A 13769-nucleotide genomic window follows, 5' to 3' on the forward strand; every position below is an offset into this window, starting at 1 on the left:
CAATAAAAATTATTGTGATTTATGGCTCAAAAGCATAAGTCATTCTGTATTACCAGGTGAGGTGAGAGTGTCTGTCCTTGACATCAAGGCAGTATTTGACTGAGTGTGGCATCAAGGAGCCCAAGGAAAATTGTAGTCAATGAGAATTGGGGGAAAACGCTCCACTGGTTGGAGTCATACTTAGACAAAGGAAAAAAGTAGTGATTGTTGGAGGTCAATCATCTCTGCCCCAGGACATCACCACAGGAGTTCCTCAGGGCAGTGTCTTAGACCCAACCATCTTCAGCTAATTCATCAACGACCTTCCCTCCTTCATAAGAGGTCAGAAGTGGGGATGTTTGTTGATTGCAGTGTTCAGCACCATTCACAATACCTCAGATACAGAAGCAATCTGTGTCTATGTACAGCAAGACCTGGACCATTTTCAGGCTTAGGCTGATTAGGGGCAAGTACCATTCATGTCAGGCAATGACTATCTTCAAGGAGAGAGAATCTAACCATCTCCCTTGATGTTCAATGGCGTTATCATCACTGAAATCCCAGCAGCAACATCTTGGGGTTACCATGGACCAGAAACCTAACTGGACCAGCCATATAAATAGTGTGGCTACAAGAGCAGGTCAGAGGCTGGGAATTCTGCAGTGAGTAACTCACTTCCTGACTCCTCAAAGCCTGTCCACCATCTACAAGGCACAAGTCAGGAGTGTAATGGAATACTCTCTACTTGGCTGGATGAGTGCAGTTCCAACAACACTCAAGAAGCTCAACACAATCCAGGACAAAGCAGCCCAGTTGACTGGCATCCCATCCACCACCTTCAACATCCATTTGCTCCAACACTGGTGCATGATGGCAGCAGCAACTCTAGGGCAATCAGGGATGGGCAATAAATGCTGGCCTTGCTAGCGAGGCTCACACCCCATGAACAAAACTAAAATTAATACTGTTAAGTTTCATTATAATATTACAATTATCGTTTCCACCAGGCATTTATAGGAACATGCATGGTATACATTTTTACATATAACCACTTTCATGGTATATAATTTTATATAGTTAATTAAGTTAACTCATGGTCTACAGTGTATTATAGACCAAAGTGTTATGAGGTGCTCTTGTATAGTCCCATTTTTGGCTGCAGTTCATCAGACGCTTACCCATGCACATCTTTCGATTTGCTTCTGCACACAGCTCCAAACACTTCATGGGAGAGCCATTTTCATGCACTTCCTCTAATCTGGCATACTATTTTTGTTATTGTGATAAGGTCTTCCCTACATTAGGAAGACTAAACACAGATTTGCCATTCTCTTTGCTAAGCATTACTATCCTATGCTTCTGATCTGGGCTTTCCTGCTTCAACTTCCCCTTCCTGGTCCAATCCTTAGATCTCTGGCCCACATTCTTCAAATCAATCTGAATTCATACTTCAAAAACATCTTTTTCCTTAGCATTCTGCAGCCTTTGTATCTGAAAATTGACATTAGCAGGGTCAGACCGTGACTGCCTTCTCTATTCTCCAGCCTGCTTTACTCAGCTATCTTCCATTTTTGGAGATTTTTACTCGTTTAACCTTCCTAACATCTTTTCACCAACTTACTACCTGACCTTTGTATATGATCCAGCATTTCAACCTCTGACTAGTTTAAAAAAATCTGATCACAGGTTATTAAACCCATCAACTGATTCTTTGTAGTGTTAAGAATACCTGATTCAATTGTTCTCGTCTCCCTTTCTTGTTTTGTTTAATCTTATGAAGGAACTCACTTATCTCCCAGCTTCTAATTCCAATAAAACATTAACTTCTCTTTTCAAGAGTTGGTGGAGCTACACTGTGATTTCCATACTTTCTAGTTTTATTTTGGACTTTGGGCTCTAGCAGTTTGGTCTTTTTTATTTTGAGAGGTTTATTAATATCTTCTCAGCTCCTCATGCTTTGGGGCACATTGTAGATTAGGATTATTATTTATAATATACAGAATTAAAACAGTCTCTGCCATGTTTCTTTGCTTGTATTACTGTTCTCCGGTTTTTGCCGCTGCAGCGGGGTGGGGTGTCTTGCTAGACAAGAACAGCTGATTCATTTCTGTTAGCTTATGTCCTGGTTAGGTCAGAAGTTTATAAAGAAAATAATTTTATTGGCTACAGTTGAAAATCTAATAAAGATTTAAGTTGGCGGACCAGACCTGAGGCCTTGTCCTATTTCGATCCACAATGATGCAGACAGCTGCCTATAAGATCTCCCTCCATTTTTTAGATGTGTCCCTGGGCAGACAGTGGTTTTGCAGCATCAACTTCCGTCTATATTGGCTGGGAAAATCAGGTGAAAGCAGGAGTCTAATGATGAGAGAAAGTAGAAGGGCTGGATTTTCATGCCTCTGTCGTGTCGGACTGGAAGTGGGGGAATTTTAAAAAGGGCTGTAGGACCTAATTCCAGGATTCCTGCCCCCATTCCCATTTGTAGGATTTTTTTATAGCCGAGAATAAGGGTGAGGGTAGCCGGCCCATATGCGGTAATTCCGCCCTTGCTAACTCTGTTGCTGGGGTGGGCATTTTAGACCAGTTGCTTAGGAGACCTGGTTCACGGCACCTCAGAGGAGTTGTGAACCTTGGGGTAAGCCTTTGTGGAGTTGGGAACCTTTTGACAGCTAAGTTTAAAAGGTCTTGCCAACTTCAACTGTCATGATTAGATGTTAAATGTGTTTTCTAGTGCAGTGATTGATCATAGGGTTTTGTTCTTAAAAGGTAAGTGACCATTACATTGACCAGCACTGTGTAAGTGTTCACGTGAATTAAAATACTTGCTCTAGTGGAGAAAGGGCTCTTAAGTATTCAAGATTATTGAGTTGAAGATATTAATGTATCATCTGGACCCTGTTATTAATTTTTTACATTAATTTAAAATCCAGGCATAGTTGAGTCTTTGAAGCATTCTTCCAGTATCCACCATGAGCCCTATAACAACACTGGGAAGTCTTTTACGTTCTCATGAAATTGCCAAAATAAATAATCATCCATTCAAACTCCTCTTAAAAAGGCTTGATCCTATTAAGTGCTCATTTAATTTTCAAAATAAACAAATAGGCATTCAAAAATCATTTCAAAGAAACATAGTCCTCTTAGCGACTCTTAAAACTGTCCATCAAACAAATTCCACAGTCCCATTAACAGCTATGTAAACAACCCCTATAGAGTTGAATCCTTTAGTGGGGCTTGGAGCCCAGCCAAGCATTCATAATGGGATGCCATTACACAACTGTTTAAACAATGGCTGTAGAGATGAATACATTGAAACCTTTGAAAACAGGCTGAACAGATGGCCGACCTGTCAATTGAAGAAATGAGCCACATGTTGCGCCAGGTGGCCATCTGTTCAGCTTGCTTCACAACTCTAGAGCCTTTGTTTATATAATTATGAGTTGCCATGCCATTATGGATGCTTGGCTGAGCTGAAAACCCCACTAATGACTAGAGGGGTTGTTTACACTGTTGTCACAGGGGCTGAGTTTTATTTGACAGTTTTATGAGTGTTTAGGCCTTTTTTCAAGAGCTCCCAAAGGTGTTTCAAGGAATTCCCAGTGTCATCAGAGGGCTCATGAGTTCTACCCATAGTAGATACTGGTGATTGCATGGTGGGGCATGGGGAATACGAGGGAGCATGGGAAGCATGGGGTGTTGCTGGAGGAGGTGAGGGGGTAGTGTGCCTAACAGTCAGCCAATGAACTGAGTCGATGTCCCCGATGCCCCTTTGAATCTGCCCGCCTTGGCATTTGCATGCATTGGTTTGCACCTCAGGCCCATTTCCAGAGGCCCAAACTCTAGCCCATTCCCACCATCCATGATTAAAATTCTGTGGGTGGACACTACCAGGCATGAGATGGGAAATAGCCCAATTCCCACCTTGAGGGTGAATCCAAGTATCTGTGTGGTGGGTAGGGGCAATATTCACTCAGGTTAAAATTTATGATTTTATCGAGAATGACTAATAAAATTTTTATATCTGGTAATAACTGGACTAGTCAGGTAAGTGCTAGAGCAATCAGAGACTGGGCATTCTGTGGCAGATGCCTCACCTCTTGACTCTCCAAAGCCTCTCCACTACCCAGAAAGCACAAGTCAAGCATGTGATGGAATTCTGTCCACTCCTCTGAGTGCAGCTCCAACAACTCTCAAGAGCCTCAATGCAATTCAGGACAAAGCAGTCCCATTGATCAGCAGCCCATCCGTCACTTTACATATCCATTCCCCTCCATCATTGGTACACAATAGCGGTGTGTGTACTATCTACAGGATGCATGGCAACAACTCGCCAAGACATCTTTGACAGCACCTCTCAATCATGCTACCTTGAAAGCTAAGGACAGCAGGCATTTAGAAATGCCACCATTTCCAAGTCTCACTTCAAATCACACACCATCCTGACTTGGAAATACATCAATTCTCCTTCATTGTCGCTGTGTCAAAATCCTAGAGGACCCTTACCCATATGGACTGCAATGGTTCAAGAAAAAAACCCATCACCACCTTCTCAAGGGAACTAGGGATTGGGAATACATGCTGGGCTTGGTAACAAAAAAACTTGTGAGGATAAATTTAAAAACTTATGCAATGTAAGAAAAGGCTTTTGTCATTTACTTTTCTGAAAAGTAAATGTCACCTTAGTAACTTTTGTATCTTTTTCAATCTGATTTGTTTTCCCATGTTATTCTAGATCTGGGTGACGACTGTCAATCAAGCAGTAAAGGCTGGCACATTTTTCTGGCCTATGTAAGTAATAGTCTTTTTCAACATTCACCATATTGGTGGGCCAAGACGTGTCTTTAAATTACTTGGTGATTAAATAGGCAAATTAAGAGATCTTAAGTATAGTATGTGGATATCTGTTGGCTTTAGTGTTATTGTTCTGTTGTATTATTTTCTGTCCTGGTAATTTAACAGAGTCAGAAAAGTATTTTGCCTATTTTCAATTTTAATTGCACATGCTGGGCTAAAATTCCATTTGTGTAGTGCTGCATCAAAGCGGTGTTACCTAGACTATGTTGATTTCTTGGTACAAACAGCACTGCCAGCCTGTGGCACTGTGTCTCCCCATGGAATCAGCGTTGTCTACATTTCATTGCTTTGAAGCTGCACAATGTGAACAAATTTTTAGCCCGCTGTTTCACTTTCTCACATGATTGCAATTTGCTTCCAGGTATCTCTTTTATACATCTTCCGTGACTATTTCGTCCTCTCTAACTTGGTCGCTTTGCAATCTGCCAGTATTGTTTTGCTTGCTGTACTTTCAGATATTTGCAATCACTTTCTTCGATGTCACTTTCTGTTACCCTTAAGGACAATGAATTATCTTTGGCCATATTCCAGCCAATTTAATGTCTATTTACAGATTACAAAGGTGGTATCTGGATATTTTTCCAGCATTTTATTTTAAAGGTAAGATGTAAAATGTGCATTTTTTAAGCTGGGCAAATCATATGACGTGTATTTTCTTTCTGGTTGCAGTGTCATTCCCTATGAACAAAGGGTATTCACAATACTTCAATGGCTGAAGTTGCCAGATAATGAAAGGTAAATATTATTTAGCAGATAAAAATTAACTCATGAGGTCTGTTGCTTTATTATAACTTTCTTGTTTTTAATGGAACCAAAAATAATAAAACATGCATTTCCTAACTTTGCACCAGAAGAAATATTTAAAAAAATCTGCATGGCTGCTTTTGATATTGTGAACCTTATTATAAGCATGAAGCTAAACTAAGGTGTAATGATCCATTTTTCTAAATAAATTGATTGATAGTAACAAGATCTTCTCCTGTGTTTCTGGAGCCCATTCAATCCCCAAGCACAGTAGTGAAGAAGAGGGATGAGACCTGTGATGGCAACAGTCTTCCCCTTAACATGCAGAGATTTCCTGGGAAAACAGTTGAACAATGATGATGGCAGGTGGGGTGTGGGGGAGGGGTGGGCATTGAGCTGTTGGTGCATAGGAGTTCAACATTCATTATCAGGGACAAGAAAGGAACAGTAGTAAAATGAGGTGCAAAGGCAGGCGTGCCCAGGAGATGATAGTGGACGTGCTTGTGCCTTGTAGCTTTCACATTGGAGGATCTAAGAGTAATAGGCAACAAGCAGGGAAGGCCTTTTTTCTTATTTTACAGATCCCCTATGGATCTTTGGGGCTTGAGGCCTTCTGGCTAATGTTTACCAACAGCGACCAGAAAGCTCTGCTTTTGGTGCCTATTTCTGTTGCTGTTCCCATCCTATTTCTAGGAACAGGATGATGATCTGAGCTTGAGAATTCAGGGATCCTCACATTATATCAGTCTGACTTACGATGTGGGTGCAGATGAGGAGACAGGAAACTGACCTTACCTGTGGTTTCTGCAAAGTCTGCAACTAAAATATACAAGGGCCTCGATTTTCCATGCCCGCTGGCGTCAGGTGTGTTCGGTGGCGTGAGCGGACAACATGGCGAGAAGGCCAAAACTTGGTTTCACGATGTTGTGAAACCAGTTTGCAATCGTCCGCTTAGCCCGTTGATGGCGGGCTGCAATCCCCACCATCGAATGTCAAGAACATCATTGTAATACATCAGCATATCATTATACGGCCAGCCCTCCGGACTCATTCCCCACCCCCCCCGGATTGTCCGCCCATGTAGGCAGGAAAACACGCTGGTGCAGAACATGTCTTGACAACTGTGACGTGCAGAAGTCGGGACTTACCGCCAGGGCCTTGCTTACATTGCGGTCATCCGAGGAGCAGAAGATGCTGGCGCCCGACAGAAACGGGATCCTGGAGGAATGTCCATGGCATGCTGGATGGATCCTCATGGACATGGCTCTGCTGTGAAGCAGCTCATGGAAGTTGGAAAGTTACTGTTGATGCTCACAACGGATGATGGTTGAGGGGGTGGGATAGGAAGGTCTACAGATCGACTGGGAGAGGAAGAGGTGTTGGGAGGGTGAGGTCGGGGGGGTGAGGTTGGGAGGGGGAAGGGAGTTCGGGGAGAGGAGGAGGTAACTGGAGAAGACGGCAGCTGGGGAGGTAGGTGTAAGCGAGGGGGTGCGGAGAGGGGGGAGGAGTCCAGGGGGAGGAAGGAGTGCCGAGAGGAGAGGGAGCCTAGGGGGAGGAAGGAGTGTGGAGAGGGCAGGGAGTCCAGGGGGAGGAAGGATTGTGGAGAGGGGAGGGAGTCTGGGGGGAGGAAGGAGTGTGGAGAGTGGAGGGAATAAGTATGGAGGGTGAAGGAAGGAGTCGGGAAGGGGGAAGGAATAAGACTGGAGGAGGAAGTGAGGATGGAGGAAGAGGTAAAGATGGAGGAAGGAGTTGGGGAAGGGGAAGAATGAAGGGTGTCTGAAGGAGTCAGGAAGGGGGAGGGACAAAGCAGGGGGAGTACGGGAGGAGGTGGGAGGACTAAGGCTGGGGAAGGGATTCCAGTGGGGGGTGGTTCCAGTGGGAAGGGGCTCCAGGGGGGAATGAGTCCAGAGGGGCTAAGGGGCCTGGAGGGGGTGATGTCCAGGTGAATGTGCAAGGGAGGGGTCTGATGGGTCCATGACTGCCTCATGAGGAGCAAACTGAGGTTGGGCGTGGTTTGAGGGAATGGTGAGAATGACCAAGGGCAGAGTGAGGCGGTTGGGTGGGAGGGTGAGGGTTGAATGGTAGCGGTAGAAGGGACGGCGAGGGTGGTTGGTGGGGGCTCGGAGGCTGACATGGACCCTGGGGGTGGGAAAGAGGAGGTCGGGGAGGTGAATGTGGATTGGAGTGGGATTTTCAGGAAGGAAGGGAGCGTGCACATTCACCTGGACATCCCCAAAGGAAAAGGGTTGCGGCAGGTAGGTCACAGAGGGGAGGTGGAATGTGATGCCAGGGAGTGAACTGTGATGGGAGAAAGGAAATGGGTTACTGGGGGAAGAGAAAAGACGGAGGAGGTGACGAAAAAGCGAATCCAGATCATGCTGTCCAAATTGTAAGTGAAACGACAGTTGTGGTGGGTGAGATCAGGTGCTGCATGGGAGTGTGATCAGTGGGTGGGCAGAGATGCAGGTCAGCTCAAATGGACAACTGAAAGCGAACCCCAGCAGGCAGCATTCAAAATGCTCAGGACATTGAGGTGAGTGTGATACATGAAGAATCCGTGTGCGTGGGAGAGTGCTTGCATGAGGCTCCGAAAGGCCCTGCTACGCACACAATTCTCCCTCCAGAATAACTCATGGACCAGCTGCACCCTCTGCGCTGACAGAGGACGAGGTTGAGGGGCTCACAGGCAAAGGGGACTCGGAGGGAGAGGACAGCCTCTGAGATTCCTGAGTGGATGACCCAGGGGTGTCCAGCTGCTGCTCCTCCTTCCTTCAGGTGCCCGGGGGCCCCAGCCTGATTCCTTGAGGGGAAGAAGCACCTAGGGGCAGATCCGGGTGCCCTGCCTCCCTCTCCCTCTCGTGTTGCCACTGCAGGGATTCACCCATGGCTCCCGTGATGGAGTGCAGCTCTGCACTCGTCTCCGCGTCCTTCTGGACCAGGGCTTCCATGGCACCCGTCATCCTCCCCGCCCCATGGAGCCCTCCAGACACGTACATGTGGGCACCACTTTATCAGAGAACAGGCAGACGCACCCCTCCAACTCGTGTGCCAATCTGCTGGGGGCTTCCAACAGCTCTGCGTGATGTTCCCAAGCCTTCTGCTTACTCTCCAGGATGAGTTGGAAGGCCAAATCTAGAGGCTCATCCTCTGACTTGGACCTCACAGATGCCTGATCCCCAGCAGTCCTCCGAGTGTTGGGGAACTTGCACGACCCTGCCTCCTGCTAATGCGGCCATGTGTCCGTGCGGTGATCACCAGATTGTGTATCTGAGCCTCCTCTAGATCTAGGTCCTACCGAGGTGTGGAGGGTGGAGGGTGCGGGTAATCGCTGTGATGGGTCTTCAAGGCTGCTTATTTCCAGCTCTTCAATGGAGGGGGTGTCCTCTTGACTGGAGGTGAGGGCGTGAATGGAGCTGAGGGACTGGCTGGCTGAGGGTGTCAGTCGCTTGGCAGAGCTCCCTGTGAACCAAATTAGAGATAATTAGTGCATGACAGCAGAATCAAAAACAGAAGAGAGAGCATTCACATTTGCATTGAGAGAGGGATATTGTGGTACAGGATTATTACGAAGGTGTTTGCTGCCGACCTCACCATCGCTGCAGGCACAGTCCATGTCCTCACCAGTCAGCGCGATGGCACATTGCTCAATGTGAGGGGCCTAATGTGGGCCACAGCAGATGACACAAAGATTGGCTGGGTGGTTAACAGTGAGGTTGAGTGTCTTGGGCTACAGGAAGATATAGATGGGATGGTCAAATGGGCAGATGGAATTTAACCCTGATAAGTGTGAGGTGATATACTTTGGAAGGAGTAATTTGTCAAGGAAGTATTCAATGAATGGCATGACACTAGGAAGTTCTGAAGAACAAAGGGACCTTGGCGTGTGTGTCCATAGATCTCTGAAGGCAAAGGGGCATGTTAGTGGGGTGGTGAAAAAGGCATATGGGACACTTGCCTTTATCAATCGAGGCATAGATTACAAAAGTAGGGAGATCATGTTGGAGTTGTATAGAACCTTGGTGAGACCACAGCTGGAGTACTGTGTGCAGTTCTGGTCACCACATTATAGGAAGGATGCGATTGCACTGGAGGGGGTGCAGAGGAGATTCACCAGGACGTCGCTGGGATGAAACATTTAAGTTATGAAGAGAGGTTGGATAGACTTGGGTTGTTTTCGTTGGAGCAGAGAAGACTGAGGGGCAACCTGATCGAGGTGTACAAGATTATGAGGGGCATGCACAGGGTGGATAGGGAGCAACTGTTCCCCTTAGTTGAAGGGTCAGTCACAAGGGGGCATAAGTTCAAGGTGAGGGGCAGGAGGTTTAGGGGGGATGTGAGGAAAAACATTTTTACTTAGAGAGTGGTGACAGTCTGGAATCCACTGCCTGGGAGGGTAGTGGAGGCGGGTTGCCTCACATCCTTTAAAAAGCACCTCGATGAGCACTTGGCACGTCATAACATTCAAGGCTATGGGCCAAGTGCTGTTAAATGGGATTAGGTAGGTAGGTCAGGTGTTTCTCACGTGTTGGTTCAGACTCGATGGGCCGAAGGGCCTCTTCTGCACCATGTGACTCTGAGATTCTGTGCACCCACGGCCTGGGACCTCTTTCTGCTGATGTGAGCCAGCTTCTCTTGCATGAAAACAGATGAAGAAAGTATGAACAGGACACATGACACTGCGTAGAATGTTTGTGTGGTGAGCAGAGCCATGGAGAGGATGAGGACGCGAGCACCAGAGGATATGAGCCTGATGGAGATGTGAGGGTGTGTGTGAGAGTTAGTGGTGTTGGCTCTTGAGGTGGGAGATCCCTGGAGATGTGTGATGGGTTTGTGAGTATGTGAGTTGAGAGTGATGAGAAGAATGACTTACCCTGGCAGAACAGATGAGATCATTCATCATGTAGCAGCCTCTTTTGCAGGGCGTTGGTGCTGACCACCACTGTCACCGTCTCCCAAGCCAGATTAGTGATGTTGCTGCCCATCCTGCGGCTAGAGTGGGGGTAGAGGACATTACGGCAAACCTCCACTGTGTCCAAAAGGCCCTCAAGGGACTAGTAATTGAACCTGGGGGCTGCAGTCTTTTTGCCATGTCTTCTTTGCAGCAGTCGTGGGCTGGAAGCACTGAGAGGTGTGTGTGCAGCTGGGTTATAAATATGGTACCCGGCATGATGAAGTGGCGAGGCGATGGTGTGGCAGGTGACTGAGAGCCTGTCTGCCATGGAAGCGGTGTGTTTCCTGGGAAAGCATAATTAATGAGGCAGGTTTGGGACAATATGGCGTGAAAAGCCACCAACATCGTTTTACCCACCCGCTTCCGCACTTCGTTCCAATCTGGGACGATTCCACCCAAGGTCTTCCACTTCATGATGGCATTAAAAAATACTTTTTGCGATTACCAGCATAAATAGCCAAAATAAGGTTGTCCTGTGGTCTTATTTTGAAACTTTTTTTTGATCTTTAAAAACATGATTAATTTTTATAATAAGCTTTTGACTGTTCTGTACATCATGATTGTAGGGCAATTAGTCTATTTTCCTCATCCTCATTCGTTTAAGTGTTTAGTTCTTCATGAATGAATATTTCTACTTTGATTATTCGTCAATCATGTTATGTTAAACCTCTCATCAAACATAGTCCACCAAAAATATTTCTACCTAATTTATTTTGACCAAATAAATTCAAATTGGTTCACATTTTGATGTTTCTTCTCTATACTTTCTGACCACAGCACCAGGAATTACAATTCCCACATGCATCCCCCAACAAAGCTACCGCAACTCACACTGGATTTTTTTCATGCTATTTCTCTGGTCTGCTCCCTTTCATCCTGCAGTTTCCCTGTGTAGCCTTGTGAAAGCTACAAGAAATTGGGGTTTGGGGAGGGGCGGAGGGTGAGGGCAACTGTAGAAGTGTACAGATGAGAGAGGAAGGAAAGAGAAATAAAGGAGCAAGGGGAGGAAACAAGAGAAATGAAGAGAGTGAGGAGAAACGTGCTGAAAAGTTGAGAAGAAATGATGCATGCGCCATTCTCCAAGAAATAAGCTTCTGATTTTATTTCTATATTTAAGCAATGCTATGGCCCAGTAAATGGCCAGTGAAGAGAGAGAGAGAGAGAGAGAGATAGACAGACCGACAGACATACACAGACTTTGCAGGAGAGGGAACCAGTCTTCTTGAGGGGACACAGGGTGGGGAAGGTAGAGAAATGGGTTTGGTGGTGGTAACAAGGAAAAAGACAGATATATTTTAAGAATAACAGAAGCGAGAGGGGAGCAGACTGTGAGCTTCTAAGAACCCAATCAAGACTGAAAAGCAAGAATAAAATTTCAGTGGAGAATATGGGAGTGGGAGAGAAAGAGAAAAGAACTTGAGTGGGAATGAGATGACAGAAGGACTTATTACTGTTGGGAGTGAAGAAAGAGAGCTAATGGAAGGGGGAAGTCCCTGTTTTATGGAGAGTGCAGGAAGAGAGAGAGGTAAGCTCTTGTGAGGGTGGCATCTCTGGTCTGTGCTGGGAGTGGGGGCAGGAATTGCTGTGGGTGTGTAAAACATTGCAGGATAAATTTTATGGAGCTTCACTCCTGGCATGCAGCTTTGCTTAATGAAGCACAGATTTGATGCAAGCCCAACTTGTGCCACACCCAATTTTCTGGTTTTAAAAATGAATGATGAAAAAAAAAGGGTCAGCCACATTTATGCCTACGCCAAACTCTCTGTTGTGCGCTGCTGCGAAAATTTACTTGAACATATGAATTAGGAGCAGGAGTAGACCACTCGGCCCCTCGAGCCTGCTCCACCATTCAATAAGATCATGGCTGATTTGATTGTAACTTCGACTCCACATTCCACCTACCTCCGATAATCTTTCACCCCCTTGTTTATCAAGAATCTATCCAGCTCTGCCTTAAAAATATTCAAAGACTCTGCTTCCACTGCCTCTTGAGGAAGAGAGTTCCAAAGGCTCATGACCTTCTGAGTGAAGAAATTTCTCCTCATCTCTGTCTTAAATGGGTGACTTCTTATTTTTAAATAATGGCCCCTAGTTTTAGATACTCCCACAAGAGGAAACATCCTTTCCACATCCACCCTGTCAAGACCCCTCAGGGCCTTGTGTGTTTCAGTCAGGTCGCCTCTTACTCTTCTAAACTCCAGCGGATACAAGCCTAGCCTGTCCAACCTTTCCTCATAAGACAACCCTCCCATTCCATGTATTAGTCTAGTAAACCTTCTCTGAACTCCTTCCAATACATTTACTTTACATTCCTTAAATAAGGAGACCAATACTGTAATTAGTACTCCAGATGTGGTCTCACCAACGCACTGTATAACTGAAGCATAGCTTCCCGACTTTTGTATTCAATTCCCCCTGCTATAAACAATAACATTTTATTAGCTTTCCTAATCACCTGCATACTAACCTTTTGTGACTCATGCACTAGGACAGCCAGATCCCTCTGCATCTCAGAGCTGTGCAATCTCTCACCATTTAGATAATATGCTTCTTTTTCATTCTTCCTTGCAAAAATGGACAATTTCACATTTTCCTACATTATATTCCATTTGACAGACCTTTGCCCACTCAATTAACCTACCTATATCCCTTCGTAGCCTCCTTATGTCCTCTTCAGAACTTACTTTCCTACCTATCTTTGTGACATCAGTAAATTTAGGAACCATACTTTTGGTCCCTTCGTTAAAGTTATTTATATGAATTCTAAAGATTTGAGGCCCAGCACTAATCCCTTTGGCCCATCACTCGTCACATCTTGCCAACTTGAAAATGGCCCATTTATACCTACTCTCTGTTTCCTGTTAGCAAGCGAATCTTCTATCCATGCCAATATATTACCCCTTACAATATGAGCTTTTATTTTCCGCAATAATCTTTGATGTGGCACCTTATCAAATGCCTTCTGGAAACCTAAGTACAGTGCATCCACCTGTTCTCTTTTATCCACAACATGTGTTACTTCTTCAAAGAACTCCAATAAATTGGTTAAACATGATTTCCCTTTCACAAAACCAAGTTGACTCTGCCTGATTGCTTTGAATTTTTCTAAGTGCCCTGCTTTAATGTTTTTAATAATAGCTTCTAACATTTTCCCTGTGACAGATGTTAAGCTAACTGGCCTGGAGCTTCCTGCTTTCTGCCCCCCTCCCTTTTTTGAATAAAGGAGTTACATTTGCTATTC

The 13769-nt window shown here is 45.4% G+C and overlaps 1 protein-coding gene across 3 annotated transcripts in view; it reads left to right on the forward strand.

Annotated features, from left to right (window-relative positions):
• The window catches only part of enpp2 (ectonucleotide pyrophosphatase/phosphodiesterase 2), a 118397-nt gene that overhangs the window by 21551 nt on the left and 83077 nt on the right, over positions 1-13769 (forward strand). For all 3 annotated transcript variants that reach the window (XM_078540173.1, XM_078540174.1, XM_078540175.1), the window contains 2 exons: positions 4712-4767; positions 5503-5568. In XM_078540173.1, coding sequence (XP_078396299.1) covers positions 4712-4767; positions 5503-5568 — 122 coding nt within the window. The remainder of the gene's footprint in view (positions 1-4711; positions 4768-5502; positions 5569-13769) is intronic.

This window comes from Cetorhinus maximus, chromosome 4 (genome assembly GCF_964194155.1).
Source record: "Cetorhinus maximus chromosome 4, sCetMax3.hap1.1, whole genome shotgun sequence".
NCBI classification, from domain to species: Eukaryota; Metazoa; Chordata; class Chondrichthyes; order Lamniformes; family Cetorhinidae; genus Cetorhinus; species Cetorhinus maximus.